This window comes from Vulpes lagopus, chromosome 6 (genome assembly GCF_018345385.1).
Source record: "Vulpes lagopus strain Blue_001 chromosome 6, ASM1834538v1, whole genome shotgun sequence".
NCBI lineage: Eukaryota > Metazoa > Chordata > Mammalia > Carnivora > Canidae > Vulpes > Vulpes lagopus.
Window position 1 is genome coordinate 74873995 of NC_054829.1, and position 19888 is coordinate 74893882.

At 42.1% G+C, this 19888-nt stretch overlaps 3 gene segments (V, D, J or C); all 3 read left to right on the forward strand.

Annotated features, from left to right (window-relative positions):
* Positions 1-402, forward strand: part of LOC121492628 — a 1595-nt gene extending 1193 nt beyond the window's left edge. Inside the window, 1 exon segment of the V gene segment in view lies at positions 5-402. Coding sequence covers positions 5-402 — 398 coding nt within the window.
* Positions 403-5599: 5197 nt separating this feature from the next.
* On the forward strand, positions 5600-6219 carry LOC121492629. The segment is given in 2 exon segments: positions 5600-5760; positions 5864-6219. Coding segments are annotated over 2 exon segments (402 nt in total).
* Positions 6220-18217: 11998 nt separating this feature from the next.
* LOC121493428 lies at positions 18218-18761 on the forward strand. The segment is given in 2 exon segments: positions 18218-18357; positions 18461-18761. Coding segments are annotated over 2 exon segments (258 nt in total).
* Positions 18762-19888: the final 1127 nt, after the last annotated feature.

Genomic DNA, 19888 nt, shown 5'->3' on the forward strand with positions numbered 1-19888 from the left:
CCAGGTGAGGAGCAGCTGGTGGAGGCTGGGGGAGACCTGGTGAACCCTGGGGGGTCCCTGAGACTCTCCTGTGTGGCTTCTGGATTCACCTTCAGTAACTACCACATGGGCTGGGTCCGACAGGCTCCAGGGAAGGGGCTGCAGTGGGTCGCATGGATTTATCCTAGTGGAAGTAGCCCAAGCTACGCAGACGCTGTGAAGGGCCGATTCACCATCTCCAGAGACAACGCCAAGAACACGCTGTATCTGCAGATGAACAGCCTGAGAGCCGAGGACACGGCCGTGTATTACTGTGCGAGGGACACAGTGAGGCGACCTCAGTGTGAGCCCAGACACAAACCTCCGTGTAGAAGGGCATTGGGACCACCAGGGGGTGCACACTCCTCACCACTTCTGTCTTGAAGGCCTGGGAGCAGGTGCAGATGGAGGTTCTGGGCAGGTTTCCTGTCGGGGTCTGGGTTTCCTGTCCATGGAGCAATTTCCCCAGGGAGACTCTCTGGACACATGATTCTGTGTTTACCTATTCCATTCGGATTTCTTTTTTTTTTTTTTTTTTTTTAGGAAGCAACTATTGATATATGGAGATAACACACATATGCTTAGACTTGATTACACTTGGGATTAAATATTAAATAATTACAAATATATCCATGTTGAGAATGATGAATATGAGGTCAACCAGTAAAAGTAGCCAAAATCCAAGTAGAGAGAAACTATCTGAAATATTGGAAAATGAGTAAAGTGATATCATGAAAACAGCAAAAAGCATGAAATAGAAGACACCTGAGGTCTTACCCAGACTCTCAGCTCGAAGCTGTCCTCTACTCAAGGTCATCAGCTGGTTCTGAAGGTCATGTGTGCACACAGTTCACACATGGACCATAATCTTCTACTGGATCCCTGAGGATCCTCAGGGTGAGGAGCTGGATTGGAAGACCTTCCATCTGGAGGGAATAACTCATGGATCCTTCAGGTGTTGATATTGCTCAAACTGTGTGACCTCTACCATCCCCATGTTGAATCATAAGCCCATGTAATGAGGGGAGCAGGTGGGGCTTTATGGGAGCACTCAGGTCAGGAGGTGCAGTGTCATGTCTGGATAAGGCCCCTTATATGCCAGGACAGGGAAACCTCCATTCTCTTGTCCCCATGTGAGGGAATAATTGAAAGGATATGATAAAATATGGGCTCTCTCTAGACACCACATCTGCCTGCAGCTGGAACTCAGGCTTCCCAGACTCCAGAACTGTGGGAATGAGTGTCTGTTTTTTAATCCACCCAGTCCATGTATGATGTTCTAGCAGGGGGCACAGGAAAAGACACTAGTGACACGTGGACCCCATTCACTGATGCTATGGTTTTTCCTGCTGCATTTGTCATGAAAAGTCCCTGATAACTTCCATCCATGAGGTAAAGGGTGGATTTCTCACATGTTCACTCCTACAGAGAGGAGGAACCTGTGGACAATCCTAGGACTCTGTGTGAACAAGACCCAGTGGACACACGGAGTGAGAACCTTTACAGGCAGTCAGGGGGCTGGGAGATTGTGGAACTTTAGTATAAGGATGGTGATTTATCAACCTTTCCAGGGAAAGGGGATTTGCTGACCCTGTGGGACCTGAGTCTGAGCATCATCTTCCAGATGCTGATAGAATGATGGCTGTGAGGGTCATGAGAGCAGTTTGCTTGATGCTTTTCAGACTCCTTTATTGTCTGAGTCTTTTGTGAGTTTAACTATGTAATTCCTTGGAGATGGTCTATTTTGTTAAATCTCATGTGAGTATCTATACTTCTTGTATGTTGATGTCTGTGTAATTTGTGATTAGGGAGCTTTTCACTTACTAATTCATGGAATAAATCATCTGCCCCTTTTTCTCTCTGCCCTTCTAGGGTCTTCTATCTTAGGAATGTTATTGTTTCAAAATTTGCTGATTTTTTGAAAATCTTCATCTTTGGTTGTTTAACTTTGTTTCAGCTTTTTCTCAGTCATTATTTTTCATAATTTTATCTTCCCTAATGCTGACTTACACCTCCATTTCTTACATCATCATTTTATGAGCTCCATTTTGGGTAGCATCTTGATTATATTACTTTAAATTTGGCCAGAATCAATTATAGCACAATTATCTCAGCAGAAATGGAACCTCTATTGTCTTCTATCCTTTCTTCAAGTCCATCTTTTATTCTCTATATCATTGTTTTACAGTCCAGTTTAGATATCTTTCTGTTACCTGTATTGACTAAAACAGTGATCAAGAGGTTTTCCTCTACAAAAATTCTCAACAAGACACTAGCCAATAGGATCCAACAGTACATTAAGGAAATAAGTCAATCGGAGAAGGACAAACAGTGTATGTTCTCATTCATTTGGGGAATATAAATAATAGTGAAAGGGAATATAAAGGAAGGGAAAATAAATGTTGGGAAATATCAGGAAGGGAGACAGAACATAAAGACTCCTAACCCTGGGAAACGAACTAGGGGTGGTGGAAGGGGAGGAGGGCGGGTGTTGGAGGGGAATGGGTGACGGGCACTGAGGTGGACACTTGACGGGATGAGCACTGGGTGTTTTTCTGTATGTTGGTAAATTAAACACCAATAAAAGTTAATAAAAAAAAAAAAAGAAAAGAAAAGCCAAAAAAAAAAAATTCTGCCTCAAAAAAGACAATGAAAATTTAAAAAGAGTAATGCAATGAAAAGGGCAAAATCAGATAGCTTAATCTACAAATATTCAAATATTTTAAGAAATAAGGCCAAAATGTTTCAATCTCTTCCAAAACGTATTTAGAATGGAATGATACCAAATTGATTTAAGGAGGCCAGGATGAGTCTGACAGCTAACCCCTGCCAAGGACCCCATAGGAAGGGTCTCACGGACAATATCTCAGATGCACATAAATGCAAAAACCCTGGCATCTTTAATCAAACAGCCAATGGACAGATGGCACAGGATGACCTAGAGGGAATCATCCCTGGGATGCAAGGATGCTTCAACACACCCAGATCATAAATGGGTCCCTGTATTAACAGAGTCAAGGATTGGATGTACATGATTCTTTCCTATGATACCTAAAACCGCTTGAAAAAAATCTAACATACTTTTATCTATAAAGAACTTATTAAACTCAACACCAAAGAAACAAACAATCCAATCATGAAATGGGCAAAAGACATGAAGAGAAATCTCACAGAGGAAGACATGGACATGGCCAACATGCACATGAGAAAATGCTCTGCATCACTTGCCATCAGGGAAATAGAAATCAAAACCAAAATGAGATCCCACCTCACACCAGTGAGAATGGGGAAAATTAACAAGGCAGGAAACAACAAATGTTGCAGAGGATGCGGAGAAAAGGGAACCCTCTTACACTGTTGGTGGGAATGTGAACTGGTGCAGCCACTCTGGAAAACTGTGTGGAGGTTCCTCAAAGAGTTAAAAATAGACCTGCCCTATGACCCAGCAATTGCACTGTTGGTGATTTACCCCAAAGATTCAGATGCAATGAAACGTCGGGACACCTGCACCCCGATGTTTCTATCAGCAATGGCCACAATAGCCAAACTGTGGAAGGAGCCTCGGTGTCCATCGAAAGATGAATGGATAAAGAAGATGTGGTCTATGTATACAATGGAATATTACTCAGCAATTAGAAACGACAAATACCCACCATTTGCTTCAACGTGGATGGAACTGGAGGGTATTATGCTGAGTGAAATAAGTCAATCGGAGAAGGACAAACAGTGTATGTTCTCATTCATTTGGGGAATATGAATAATAGTGAAAGGGAATATAAAGGAAGGGAGAAGAAATGTTGGGAAATATCAGGAAGGGAGACAGAACATAAAGACTCCTAACTCGGGGAAACGAACTAGGGGTGGTGGAAGGGGGGAGGAGGGCGGGTGTTGGAGGGGAATGGGTGACGGGCACTGAGGTGGACACTTGACGGGATGAGCACTGGGTGTTTTTCTGTATGTTGGTAAATTGAACACCAATAAAAATTAATTTAAAAAAAAAACCATCTTAACAGTCGAGGCAGAAGAGATTGCCTCCTATCTGATGGAAGTAGTTACGTTTTATGAAAACCCACAACCAACACTGCATTCAAAAGTGAAAACCTGGGCAGCCCTGGTGGCTCAGTGGTTTAGCGCCGCCTTTAGCCCAGGGCCTGATCCTGGAGACCCGGGATCGAGTCCCACATCAGGCTCCTTGCATGGATCTTGCTTCTCCCTCTGCCTGTGTCTCTCCCTCTCTCTCTCTATCTACCTCCATCTCTCTCTCTCTCTGTCTCTTATGCATAAATAAATAAAATCTTTTTAAAAAGTGAAAACCTGAAGCCCTTCTGTCAAGTCAGGACCCACACAGGGGTCATTCCCACCCTCAGTATTCAACATATTATTCTAAAGGAGAATAAACTGTGCCACCCCATATGTCAGCTGGTTCCCTGGATTATTGTGAAAAAAATCACACGAGAATCATCCAATGGACAGAGAGGATGAACCCTTCTTTCACCCTGATGTAAGGAAATAAATCTCCCATGGGAAAATTCCCTTCTCTGAACCAGGAGGAGTGAACCATCCTCAGCACCAGAAATGTCTGTAGGGCCCAGAAGTCTGTGAAAACAAGCCTTGTCAGTTCCTCACCAATTCACTGACCCAAATACAGTATCCTGGCCTTATATCTCTACAAATCAACGTTTTGTTGGGTAAGAAGAAGAAGGACTGCCTAGTTTGTTCATTGTCTGTGTGTTGTGTTTCAGGGAGCTCATGCACATGCAACATGAAATACATCTTCACTTAGGTCTCTCATAAGTCTACAGAGTAATTAGTCCAGACAAATAACCAGGAAGAAGGGAAGGAAGCCCGTACTGTGGTAATGACTGGAATTCCAAACCAGGAAGTTTATGAAACAAAGAATAAAAGATATCGAAATCAATAGATACAGAGAAATTTACTTGTATCCGTATGACACAATCTGTTGCAGGGTCAAACCTGCCAAGCTTCAAAACCAAACCCTAAGTTAATGAACAACTTCAGGGAATTGATAGGATACAAAATCAACAACAAAGTAAATCTAGGTTTCCACACAGTAACAACTAGTTATTTATATTTTAAAGATTTTATTGAATTATTCATGAAAACACACAAACACAGAGAGGCAGAGACACAGGAAGAGAGAGAAGCAGGCTCCATGCAGGGAGCCCAATGTGGGACTGGATCTCTGGACTCTAGGTTCACTCCCAGCACAGAAGGCAGACCTCAGCTGCTGAGCCACACAAGGATCCGTAACAATAAAGTACGTAAAAGGTAATTAATAAAACCTTATTACATTGGCACCGGTGTTAAGAATGTAATAGGTAGGATTAAGTATTCTGAAAGAGGTAAAATACTGTCCACTAAAAGAACTTACATTGATGAGAGATTTTTAAAAAGTCAAAAAAATGCAAAGGCATTTTTTCATAAATGTGAACACTTCATAATGTCAGAAGACTTACACACGGTGGCCTACGGATGTAAAGAAATCCTTGTTAATAACTTGTAAAGAAACAAATCTAGGTCTGGAGCTGATTATATATTCAAAGGACATGCAAATAGGGCCCTCACTTCACTGATTAAACCAGCCCATCCCGACCCTGCTGCTGGGAGAGGAGTCCCAGCCCCAGGACCCCAAGTGACCCTGTTTAGGGATCAGGGTGGAAAACAGACGACTAAACATGGAATCTTTCCTTGGCTGGGTTTTCCTTGTCACTATTTTAAAAGGTAATTCATGAAGAATAAGAGACCTTGAGTCTGTGAGTGTAGGTGAGTGAGAGAAACAGGGGATGTGGGACAGTTTCCTAACCAGGATGTCTTGTGTCTGCAGGTGTCCAGGGTGAGGTGCAGCTGGTGGAGTCTGGCGGAGACCTGGTGAAGCCTGGGGGATCCCTGAGACTCTCCTGTGTGGCCTCTGGATTCACCTTCAGTAGCTATGCCATGAGCTGGGTCCGCCAGGCTCCAGGGAAGGGGCTGCAGTGGGTCGCAGGTATTAGCAATAGTGGAAGTAGCACAGGCTACGCAGACGCTGTGAAGGGCCGATTCACCATCTCCAGAGACAACGCCAAGAACACGCTGTATCTGCAGATGAACAGCCTGAAAGCCGAGGACACAGCCGTGTATTACTGTGCAAAGGACACAGTGAGTCGACCTCAGTGTGAGCCCAGACACAAACCTCCCTGTTAAGGGGATCAGAACCACCAGGGGGTGCACAGTCCTCACCATTTTTGTCTTGAAGGCCCAGAAGCAGGTGCAGATGGAGGTTCTGGGCAGGTTTCCTGTCAGGGTCTGGGATTCCTCTCCAAGGAGCTGTTTTCCCAGGGAGTTATCTAGGCAGATGATATGTGCATACCTATTCAGTCTCTGATTTATACACATCCGTTTTTTTTTTAAACAAAAGTTTTCTTTTTTTTTAATGTTTATTTATTTATGATAGTCACAGAGAAAGAGAGAGGCAGAGACACAGGCGGAGGGAGAAGCAAGCTCCATGCACCGGGAGCCTGATATGGGATTCGATCCTGGGTCTCCAGGATCGCGCCCTGGGCCAAAGGCAGGCGCCAAACCGCTGTGCTACGCAGGGATCCCACACATCCGTTTTTTATATGAAAACAGCTATTATGCCATGCACAAAAGACAGCGATTCTTTTTCTATCAATAGATTTCACAGTAATTTTATTTTATTTCTTCAATAATAAAGTTATTTTTCATTGGTGTTCAATTTGACAACATCCAGAATGACACTCAGTGCTCATCCTGTCAAGTGCCCCCCTCAGTGCCTGACACCCATTCACCCCCACCCTCCTCCCTCCTCCCCTTCCACTACCCCTAGTTCATTTCCCAGAGTTAGGAGTCTTTATGTTCTGTCTCGCTTTCTGATATTTGCTACCCATTTCTTCTCCCTTCCCTTCTATTCCCTTTCACTATTATTTATATTCCCCAAATGAATGAGAACATATAATGTTTGTGTTTCTCCGATTGACTCATTGCACTCAGCATAATAACTTATAGTTCCATCCACATGGAAGCAAATGGTGGGTATTTGTCATTTCCAAAAGCTGAGTAATATCCCATTGCATACATAAACCACATCTCCTTTATCCATTTCTTTTGATGGACACCGAGGTTCTTTCCACATTTTGGCTATTGTGGACCTTGCTGCTATAAACATCAGGGTGCAGGCTTCCCGACGTTTCATTGCATCTGCATCTTTGGGGTAAATCCCCAACAGTCCAGTTGCCAGGTGGTAGGGCAGGTCTATTTTAACTCTTTGAGGAACATGCACACAGTTTTCCAGAGTGGCTGCACCATTTCACATTAGATTTCACAGTAATTTTAATTTACATGATAATAGGTTATAGTAGACATGTAAAACATAAATTACATAAACTGTATTTCTAGATTTGTTTATGCAGGTAGAAGCATTGTAATATAAGATATATATATATGATATATACGTTATACTTATATGTTGCATATAAGATATATATAAGATATATTAATTTATATCTTGAGTACACTGCACACTGTGGCAATCAATAAATATGTGAATTTGATGAGATAGTATAATAGAAAAGATAATTTGGGGGATACGTAAATGTAATGATTCTAGAAAACATAGGCTTATGCAACTGGTTTCATGAGAAGGAGTAATACATGCTCTATTTATTTGGAATAAAAAAGCTAGGACAGTGAATAACTGTATAATCTAGCAGAATGGTGACATTGTATTAATTTGCCAGCTATAATAAAATGTTTTATACAGTTGCATGATTTGCACTGGTACTATAACATTGAGTAATCTATAGCCCTTATTGAAATTTCACCAGTTTTCCAAATAGTTTTTTTTCCTGCCCCAGAATCTAAACTACGATCCCAAATTGCATTTAGTTGCTGTTTTCTTTGTTTCTGCTAACCTATGGCAGCTATTTAAGTCTTTCTTTGTCCTTCATGGCCTTGAAACATTTGATGAGTACTGGTCAGTTGTTCTGAGAATGCCCTCACTTTGGGTTTATGTGACCCTTTTGGATGATTAGATTAAGGTTTTGCATTTCTTGGCAATATCACAGCCAAAATGTGGAAGGAGGTTCGGTGTCCACCAAAAGATGAATGGATAAGGAAGATATGGTATATGTATACAAGGGAATATTACTCAGCTATTAGAAACGACAAATATGGGGATCCCTGGGTGGCTCAGCAGTTTGGCGCCTATCTTTGGCCCAGGGTGCAATCCTGGATTCCCGGGATGAGTCCCACATCAGGCTGCTCGCATGGAGACTGCTTCTCTCTCCTCCTGTGTCTCTGCCTCTCTCTATCATAAATAAATAAATAAGTTTTTAAAGAAAATTTTTAAAAAGCGACAAATACCCCCCATTTGCTTCGACATGGAGGGAACTGGAGGGTATTATGCTGAGTGAAATAAGTCAATTGGAGAAGGACAAACATTATATGGTCTCATTCATTTGGCGAATATAAAAAATACTTAAATGGAATAAAGGGGAAAGGAGAGAAAATGAGTAGGAAATAGCAGAGAGGGAGACAGAACATGAGAGACTCCTAGCTCCAGGAAACGAACAAGGCATGGTGGAGGGGAGGAGGGTGGGGGGTGGGGGTGAATGGGTGACGGGCACTGAGGGGGCACTTGATGGGATGAGCACTGGTTGTTATTCTGTATGTTGGCATTTGAACACCAATAAAAATAAATTTATTATTTTGAAAAAAGAATCATAACTAACTATATATATATGTATGTATAAATAAAATAAAATAAGGTAAAATAAAATAAAATAATAAAATAATGGGTGAACCAGAATATTTATGTAATCTCAGAGCAACTCTCCAAATATAGTTATTAGTTACAAAGGGAATAATAGTAAATCTACTGTGGAAATACCCAATACACATTACCTTGATCAAGAATATCCTGAGAGAAAAAATATATCATGTATCCCCTGATATGATACATAGTCAAGAAAACAATGTCAATTCTGTGATATTGCCAAGACAGAGATGCTTACAGTTGCTTACTATTTAGCCTAAATACCAGTTAATTGCAAACATTTCCATGTACATTAACTAAGCATTTCCCCGATCCGCACCTGCAATCATTGTGCATCACACAACCACCCAGCTCAAGGAGAAATTTGGTAGAAGCAGCATAAACTCCATGTTGGGCATGAGGCTGCAAATGCATCAAATATCTAAAGCAAAAGAAGACAGACCCCTAATGGGGTCAATATCTTGATCCACCCACACAGCATCCATGTCAGTGACAGCCTGGGAAGGAAGCAGGATTCACACCAGGATGTTCTGTGGATGTGGAGTCTGAGAATCAACACACACACACACACACACACACACACACACACACACACGAGTATGAAAACGTTTTCAGCTTCATCATTGTTTCTGTTAAAAGCAGGCAGGCTTCTCAGCAAGTCAGATATGTTTGGATGGAGCCAGGGATAGACACTGGCTCAGGGTGAGTGTTGAGGGAAAGTGGTGATGATGAGGTCCTGATCCAGGAGGGGATTATATGGAGTCCGTTTCCCTCCAGTATCTGGGGACAGAACTCAAGGGCGCTTGCTGGATTTCCCATGGGTGGGGCAGGAGGAGAAGAGGGAGGATTGGAGATCAAGGAGACAGCAGGTAATACTCAAAAATATGGTGTGATGACAAATTCCACTATACAATTATGAAAACTGAGAGAACAAAAGTGGAGGAGGACCTTCCACCTGCAGGGAATAACTCATGGATCCTTCAGGTGCTGATATCAGCTCACTGTGTGAGTCCTCTAACAGCCACATGTTGGAACCTAACGTCCATGTGATGGGAGGAGGAGGTGGGGCCTCAGGGGACCACTTAGGTCAGGAGGTGCAGCCTCATTATGGGATCAGGGCCCTTATACACCAGGACTGGGAATGCCTCCTGCCCTTCGACCCCATGTGAGGCCATCTTTCTGGGTGTATGTCATACAATTGTTATTATTTTTGCAGTAGTAACGGTTGAGTTTTGTGTTCCATGAAAATCACCTCACTGATGAGTGACAAAGAGAGAAAGCACTTATCACCATGTGACATGGGCTTCAGGCAGGAGTTCAGGCAACCTCCCCAAGGACAAGAAATGCAGGAATATAATTGTCATGAGTTATGTGTATCCCTACAGTCTATGTAACTCCATTTTGGATGGGATGGGCTGCTGGAAGTCTCCGTGATGCAAACGACCCATTCAAGGATGGAAACTGCTGGATCTGGAGGCAGAAAAGAAGTCTTGTCTCATTTGGCAGGGTCAAAGGGAGTGACATGAGAAAGCGAAATTGAGCTGGCTCCAGGCAGCAAACTGGAATTGAATTCCTTAATCTTGGAATTTTCTCCAAGTCTTTATCTTCCTCTGTGTGTACAAATGCCAGTTATAGATCCTGCTACAACTATAACAGTTTTATGAAGAAGAGGTCACATAGGGTCCTGGGTCTGGATCTTCAGAGAGTGTCTCTGGTGTGTGCTGCATGCACTGTGCTGTACTGTTTTGGTGCCTCTTTCCTTCAGGTCTGGCATCTACACATGCCCTCCCTGCCTGAGGAGGCAGTGTGTGGTCCTTGGGAAGAATGTGATGAGTTTTAACTGGGTGTGCTCTGCTCAGCTCCTTAAATCAGCCATGAAACCACCTCCACTAGAACTGGGGCCCTGCAGAATTCTCTGGTCAGGAGATGTGGATGGGCAGGGGTGCAGCCGCTCAGGGAAACCGTATGGTGGTGCCTCAAATAGGTAAATGTAGACCTACCCTATGATCCAGCAACTGCCCTACTGGGTATTTACACTAAGATTACAAAAGTGCTGATTCAAAGGGATACAGGCACCTCGATGTTTACAGCAGCATTATCTACATTAGCCAAACTATGGAAACAATCCCAGTATCTGTGAACTGATGAATGGATAAAGAACATGTGAGATAGATAGATAGAGTTAGATACATAGGGATTTTACTAATCAATGCAGTAGAATTATCTAACAATTTACAAGTATGAGGATGGAGGTAGTATGCATAATGGTAATTGACATGCCAGTGAGAAAAAGAAAATACTGTATACTTTCAGTCATAGTTTGAATTTAAGAAACAGAACAAATGAGCAAGGAGATTGATGCATAGATCAGGAAATAGTCCCTTCAATACAGAGATAAAACTGATAGTTACCAGGTGGGAGGAGACTGCGGGATGGGTGACCTGTCAGATGGGGCTTAGGGAGTTCACTTGTCCTGATGAACACTGGGTGATGTATGGAAGTGTTCAATCAGCACGTTGGATACATGAAATGGTTGTTACACTGGATGTGACCTCTACTGCAATTCATTTTTTTTAATGTTCATAGCAGCCTTATTTGTAACAGCTAAAACTCAGAGTCAGCCCAGATATCCTTCAGCCAATGAATGGATAAACCAACAGTTGACATCTACACCATGGGATACAACTCAGCTATGAAAAGAAACAAATTATTGATACACACAGAAACTTGGATGAACCTAGAGGGAATTATGCTGAGTGAAAAAAAGGCAATCCCTATGGTACATTGTGTATGATTCCAATTTTATAACATTTTTGACATGAAAATGTTATAAAGATTAGTGGTTTCCAACAGTTAGGGAAGTGAGTGGTATTGTGGTGACTGACTATAAAAGGATTGCATGAGGGATACTTTCTATAGAACAGTTCTATGGCTTAGTTGTGGTGCTGATTACACAAACATACACATGTGTATAATTGAATAATACTTAATTACCACACACGTGCACACACACAGGAGTGTCTACTGCAATTCAAATAAAACTTTTAAAAAATAACTACAACTGGAAATTTTATTCATTGTCCTATGTTTAATGCATAATTCAGGCAGTTTTTTTCTATTAAACAAAGCTGATAGTATTCAGGGATTCACTAATTTCCATGTAGGTGACAATGAAATTTAAAAATCTATAAAATATGGAAATTCCTGACTTTATAATCTAACAATTGGTGTAGTGAAAAGTAGGATATAATTACATTATTGTGCAGCCCGGGTAGCTCAGCAGATTAGCACCGCCTTCAGCCCAGGGTGTGATCCTGGAGATGCGGGATCGAGTCTCACTTCAGGTTCCCTGCATGGAGCCTGCTTCTCCCTCTGCCTGTGTCTCTGCCTCTGTGTTTGTGTTTGTGTGTGTGTGTGTGTGTGATGAATAAATAAATAAAATCCTTTTTAAAAAATGTAGATTATTAAGGCTTCTTTTGCCTGGCTCCTCGCTGGGGCCCCTCCCCTTTGGATGCTGTTTTATTTATTTTTTTCCATCTTCTTACCTTGGTTGAAGCGTGAACTCTTCTCACTATAACATTCCAGCTGTTCTCTCTTTAAATCTCGGGCCAAATTTGTAGGTGTTCAGGATTATTTGAAAGTGATAGGTAATTTGGTGGGGACAGTTGATTTAGAGACCCTACTCTTCCGCCATCTTGCCCCTCAGAATCTTGTATGACTTGGGAGTAGATGGCTTATTCTTAAATTTTTGCTTTGGAATATGCTTATGCTTTAACTCCTGCCTAATTGTCCTGATGTTATTTGCTTCCTACATGAGGGATGAAGAGCATATACCTTGTAAACCTTAACATACTATCTGTATCTCTACTCAACTAAAGTATATCAATAACCATTGGAGCTCTTGCAAAGGCCCAGATGATATGTGACCAGCAGTACGACTCTGGTTCATTCCTGAGCCTCAGAGCCTGGAAGGGCTGACCCACATATCAGGTGTTGTGGAATCAATGAGGTTCCGTTGTAGGTGCTTCAGGGTGAAAATTTCCAGTGCATATGCCTAACAGTACTGTGCTTTACACCTCAAGAATTTTAAGATTCACTCTGAGTACTATTTATAAAATAAATATAAAGCGGTTTAAGTGACAGAAAATCTACCGTATATTTATAAATGTCTTTTTTAAGTTTTAGAATAATTTTATGAGCATTCTACATTCAGGAATAAAGAGAAATTTCGCCTCAAAGGACGTAGCCAAAGGAATCTAATTAAATAAGTCTCTCTTTTTGCATTTTGTCATTTTATTAATAACAGATGAAGGACATTGGTTAACTAAATTATAGGGACTATCAGTGTGGTGTCCCATAGGCTAGACATCGATCCAAAGTTGCCCATCCTAGATCATCTGTGCCCACACCTCACGGGCAGCCGATCTCGGCATGGTCTCCCACCACCTCCCTGCGTGGGGTCATACTGAACTTCTGGACCAGGCTGGTTCACACAGGCTGCTGCTGGATCTGCAGGAGTCACGGACAAGTGTCAGCTGGCATTCCCATTCACATCCCTTTCCTCTGTAGGAAACAATACTGAGCTTGGGGATGCCTGTTTACCAGGAGTTTACCCTGGTCTTCACCCCCTGACACCACCCATGCATCCCAGCACTGGCTCCTTGGGAGAATTATCAGACCAATGACAATCTCATTAGTGATTCACACTGAGAATGGTTGGGAACAAGTGTGGAAACCATATCAGGTTTTATCTTCAAGGGAAAAGGACATTCACTTCCACTATCAGAACACAGATCAGAGGTTTATACCAGGGACAAGATCCCAGGAATGACTCCTTCCAGGAGAAGCAGGTCCCCTGAACTTACTGAGAGAGGCTACATTTCCCATCTGATAGAACCTATGGCAATGAAACACTTGGAGAGAAACAACTCAGAGGCTTGATGGCTCCACAAAAATGTCAGGGACCTAATGATTGCTGGTAAGAGACACCCTGTGGACACCCCTGGGTCTAATCACATTCACACTGAGGATGGTCATGGGTTCTGGCAGACATCCCAGAGCTATGTTTTTAGGGATGGCTCCCCTCTCCACTGACAAGTGTCCTGCATCATCCCATCAGGCCTGCAGAGAACCAGCTGCACACCAGACTCAGGTGCAATGACAAATTTAGGGACCTTTTTTGTTTATATGGCAAAGTCTCTCTGACTCATGGAGTTTTCCATCCATCCATGTACACATATCTGAGTTCAGTTAGACACACAGAACCAGAAAGAGACCTGGAGTTTATAGAGGAAAGTGCCTTCACCTGGTTATGAGGTTTTCCCTGCCGAATTAACAGAGTGAAACCACTCATGGATGTTGAGTCCTCAGTCCCCCGCATCTGGATACATGAGATGGACAGAAGATGAATGTCACTCAATCCCCCAATGTCCAGATTGAAACTCGCCATCATGGTGGTAATATCAAGATCTCTGAAATTATCAACCATGACAATCCTTTGGGCCACAAAGTTATCAACCACAGATTCAACAATGACCTAGATAAACATAGTCCATACTCAGACATGCAAACGTTCACCTTATTCTCACATGGCATTCACAGTGACACACATTGGCATCACCCTAAATGGCAACCCATAACAGCAATGACCCAAGGCCAAATTTTACCTACATATAATAATTTATCACCCCAAATCTAATCATCTAACTCATGTATGGTGATATTTGGGTACCTTCTTTTGGTGTAAATCCTTTTCTAGGAGGTGATAGATCTATGAATCTAACACACACAACACACACACACACACTCACAAACTGGAAACAGGGCTGTCCCGGTGGCCCAGTGGTTTAGCGTCGCCTTCAGCCTGGGGTGATCCTAGAGTCCCCGGATCGAGTCCCACATGGGCTCCCTGCATGGAGCCTGCTTCTCCCTCTGCCTGTGTCTCTGTCTCTGTCTCTGTCTCTCTCTCTCTGTGTCTGTCATGAATAAATAAATAAAATCTTATAAAAAAACTGGAAACACCAAACAAAATGCAAAAGCAAACAAAAAATAATTGAAAATGAAATAAAATACAGATCACCTCCTTATGAACACAATTCCCCACAAACATAAAAGAACAGGTGCTGGCATTCTTGTTCCAGAGGAGGTAAAATATAAGTTCAAAAGGCATTGCCAACACTAAGCAATGAACATCCTTTTGGGCAACATTCCATTAGGATCAAGGCTTGAGAATGTTCTGAATCTCAACTCCAACTACTGTGCTGTTCTTTTTTGAAATCTGGTTCAACCCTTCCTTCTCCTTGAAGCTGGTACATGTTTGAGGCAGAGCACTTTATCTGCCTGTTTCAGTATAATTTGTGAGTCCAGAAAGCGTCTTTCATTTTCTTCTCACTTTTATCGATGAAAAACTGCTTCTGTCTCTTAAATGTGCTAAGGAATACTTGATACAAGATTCCTGGACACCTCTGAATACAGTAAGGGTAGCTGGATATTTGTAGGCCAGGAGCAGAGTGAGGAGGCAAAGATGGGAAATAAGGAAGGGGAGACATTCTCTGAACAGGAGGCTCCATGGTGCTCATGCTGCAAAGTTCTCTATGTTGATTGTGGATACAGGAGAAGGGAGGAAAACAGGTCCGTGAATCTCTGCTGGGATCCTGGGATCCAACAGGTGCACTTGGACCATCAGAGGACACTCACACTCACCAGAGAACACAAGATCTAGGGATTTCATAATCCAGGGAAGGAGGTCAGTTGAACAGTCATCTCCTCTTAGGGTCTTAGCATCATGCTCTGAAAACTTCTTCCATGACATAAACACTGTGAAGAGTTTCTAAAGGTGATAAGGTTCCCCTTACACTGCTGGTGGGAGTGACATTGGTGTAGACACTGTGAAAACAGTATAGATATTCCTACTACAGTTAAAAATAGAACTACTGTATGATCAAATAGTTGTGGTACAGTGTATTTACCCAAAAAATAAAACATTAATTCAAAGAGAAGTTTGCATCCCTATATTTATAGGAGCTTTTTGTGCTATAGGCAAATAAGGGAAGCATTCCAACTGTCCATTACTGATGAAAGGATGCAGAGATGCGGGACATACACAAAGAAGAATGAATCTTTGCAATTTGCAGCAAAGAGTATGGAACTAGTGCGTGTAATGTTAACTAAGTCACAGCAAGACAAATACCGTATGACTCACTCATATGCAAAATTCAATTAAAAAACACAAATTAGCCAAGAGGAAAAATTTATTGAGACAAACCAGTTTCATCAATATGGAAACATACTGTTGGTTAATAAAGGGGGGGTGGGAGGGCCCAAGTGACATAGCGGATAGGGATAAGGGAGAACACTGGTCCTAGGAGCAGTGGGGGATGGATGGAAGTGTCATCACTATATTGTACACTCAATATCACATGGCGTGTTAACTACACGGGGGAACATGGTATATGGATGGGGATTGCATTGAATGTGTAGACCGCTCTGGGTAGCAGAGGCATCTTAAAAATATATATTCTTCCATTTTATGGGCATGGAATATTTTCCCTTTCTTTGTGTCTTCTTCAGTTACTTTGGCGAGCATTCTACACTATTTATTGATGAGCCTGTGTGTTTTCCATTGCGCATTCACTCTTGATTCTGGAGGATTAGTTGATCATAGAGTTGATTGTCCATTTCTGGCTTCTCTACTCTGTTCCATTCATCTATGTGTTGTTTTGTGCAGGTACCAGGTTGTATTGATGATAACAACTAAATAATACAGCTTGACCACCAACCTTGTGATGCCCCCCTCCTATGGTACGTCGATATTTTCAACACTTTTCTACTTATACAGCATTTCAAGAAGTAAACTGAGGAAGACACAATGAGATAGAAAACCATTGCATGTTTATGTATTAGAAGAATAACTATTGTTGGGACACCTGGGTTGCTCAGTGATTGAGTGTCTGCCTTTAGCTCAGGTCAAACTCAAGGTCCTTGGATGGATTCCACAATGGGCTCCCTGTAGGGATCCTGTGTCTCCCTCTGACTATGTCTCTGCATCACTCTAGGTGTCTCTCATGAATAAGAAAGTTATGAAATAATTTTAAAAACAGGAATATTTTAAAAATATATGCTATGCAAAACATTCTATGCAGTCAATGCAATCCTTATCAAAACATCATAGACTTTCTTTTTTTTAATTTTTATTTATTTATGATAGTCACAGAGAGAGAGAGAGAGGCAGAGACACAGGCGGAGGAAGAAGCAGGCTCCATGCACCGGGAGCCTGATGTGGGATTCGATCCGGGGTCTCCAGGATCGCGCCCTGGGCCAAAGGCAGGCGCCAAACCGCTGCGCCACCCAGGGATCCCCATAGACTTTCTTTACAGAGTTGAGACAGACATTCGGAAGTTTTCTGGGCACAGGCAAAGATACTAGTGACACATGAATCCAATGCTGATGCTCTGGCATTTTCAGACTGCATTGGTTGTGGAAAGAACCTTTTAAGCTCTCTCAGCCAGTCAAATAAATATTTGGTGGGATTCACCCTTTCTCTGTTTCAAGAGAGGAAAACCATCCTCCAAATCTGAACAGGGCTCAGAAGGCTCTGCAAACAACCCTTGTCATCCACTCACTCATTCACTGACCCAAACCCAAATCCTGGCCTTAAATATCTACAAACGGAACATCATATTGTCTAAGGACAGAAGTGCTGCCTGCTGTGGTCATTGTCTCGGTGTCGTATTTTACATAGCTCATGCACGTGGAAAGTGAAATGCATCTCCCCATAGTTGTCTTATGTCTACTGAGCTATTAGATGAGGCAATGAAATCAGAAGAAAAGCAGAGCAATTTTTCTGCTTCAACAAGGTGAAGATCTACCCAGGGAAAGTAGGCAATAAAAATTAATCAGTAGAGAGGAAGAAATATTATTCATTTCCATATGATATGATCTGCTACAGGGGCAATGCCTACAAACGCTACAAATTCTAAGAATCAGTTAAGGATTTCAGGGAAAATTCAGGATATAAAATAAATACAGCTATGATTCCACACACTAACAGAAACTATCTATATAAAATTAACAAAAATATCACTTTAAGTTGCATCAAAAATAAAAATTTAGAAATAAAATAAAACATTTATTGCTAAATAAAATTGTGAAATAAATTTGAATGAAGGATAAAATAGCATACTAAAAATGGCCTATTTTGATGAAAGACTTTTTAGAAAGCCAACAGACATGAAAAGATTACACTGCTCACAATGAGAACTTGATATTTCCTGAGTGACATCATCACAAAGTAATCTGCGAAGGTAATGCAATCCTTGCTATAAAAACGTTAGAGTCTAATTGTAGTCAAGAGCTGAAGATATAGTCAGAGGACATGCAAATATGGCCCTCTCTCCAAAATTAAAGCACCCCAGCCACGACCTTGAGCTGGGAGAGTAGCCAAAGCCCCAGTATCCCCAGGTGACCATATTCAGTGATCAGGACGGAACACAGACAACTCACCATGGAGTCCGTGCTCGCCTGGGTTTTCCTCATCACTATATTAAAAGGTAATTCATGAAGAATAAGAGACCTTTAGTATGTTAATGGAGGGGAATGAGAGAAACAGGAGATGTGGGATAATTTTCTGACCAGGATGCCTTGTGTCTGCAGGTGTCCAGGGTGAAGTGCAGCTGGTGGAGTCTGGGGGAGGCCTGGTGAACCCTGGGGGGTCCCTGAGACTGTCCTGTGTGGCCTCTGGATTCACCTTCAGTAGCTACTACATGCACTGGGTCCGGCAGGCTCCAGGGAAGGGGCTGCAGTGGGTCGCACAGATTAGCAATGATGGAAGTAGCACAAGGTACGCAGACGCTGTGAAGGGCTGATTCACCATCTCCAGAGACAACTCCAAGAACACGCTGTATCTTCAGATAAACAGCCTGAGAGCCGAGGACACGGCCCTATATTACTGTGCAAGGGACACAGTGACAGGACCTCAGTGTGAGCCCAGACACAAACCTCCCTGTAGAAGGGGATCGGGACCACCAGAGGGTGCACACGACTCAACACTTCTGTCGTGAAGGTCCAGGAGCAGGTGCAGACTGAGGTTATCAGCAGAATTCCTGTCAGGGACGGGTCTTCCTCTCCAAGGAGCAGTTTTCCCCACGGAGTCTCTCTGGACATAGGATTTTGTGTTAAAGTATTCATTCTCTGTCTTAGAAACTTGAGAAATCAATTCTAGCATCTGCATACTTTTGTAAACAACTGTACTACTTTCACTTCTTGAACTTAAATTTCCCTAATCTGGACTATAAATCAATTACAAATAACCCATACTCATCAACTGAACATTTTCCTGAATCACAACAGCACTCCCTGTGCACCATGGAGGAAGACACAAAGAGATGGAAAAATATCCATGCTCATGGGTTGGAAGATTTATTATTGTGAAAATGTCAATGTTACCCAGGGCAATTTACACAGTCAATGCAATCCCTATCAAATACCATGGACTTTTTTCAGAGAGGTGAAACAAATCATCTTAAGATTTTTGTGGAATCAGAAAAGACTCCAAAACCCAGGGGAATAGTGAAAAAGAAAACCAGAGCCAGGGCATTACAATGCCAGATTTCACGTTGCACTACAAAGCTGTGATCATGAAGACAGTGCGTTACTGGCACAAAAACAGACACATAGATCAATGGAACAGAATAGAAGACCCAGAAATGGGCCTTCAACTCCATGGTCAACTCTTATCCAACAAAGCAGGTTAGACTCTCCAGTGGAAAAAGTACAGTGTCTTCAATAAATGGTGCTGGGAAAATTGGACAGCCACTTGCAGAAGAATGAAACTAGACCATTCTCTTACACTGTACACAAAGATAAAATCAAAATGTGAGACAAGATTCCATCAAAATCATAGAGGAGAACACAGGAAATACCCTTTTTGAACTTGGCCACAGCAACTTCTTGCAAGATACATCCATGAGGGTAAGGGAAAAAAAAGCAAAAATGAATTATTGGAACTTCTTCAAGATAAATAACTTCTGCACAGAAAAAGAAACAGTCAACAAAAGGGAAGATTATACTATCAAATAACAT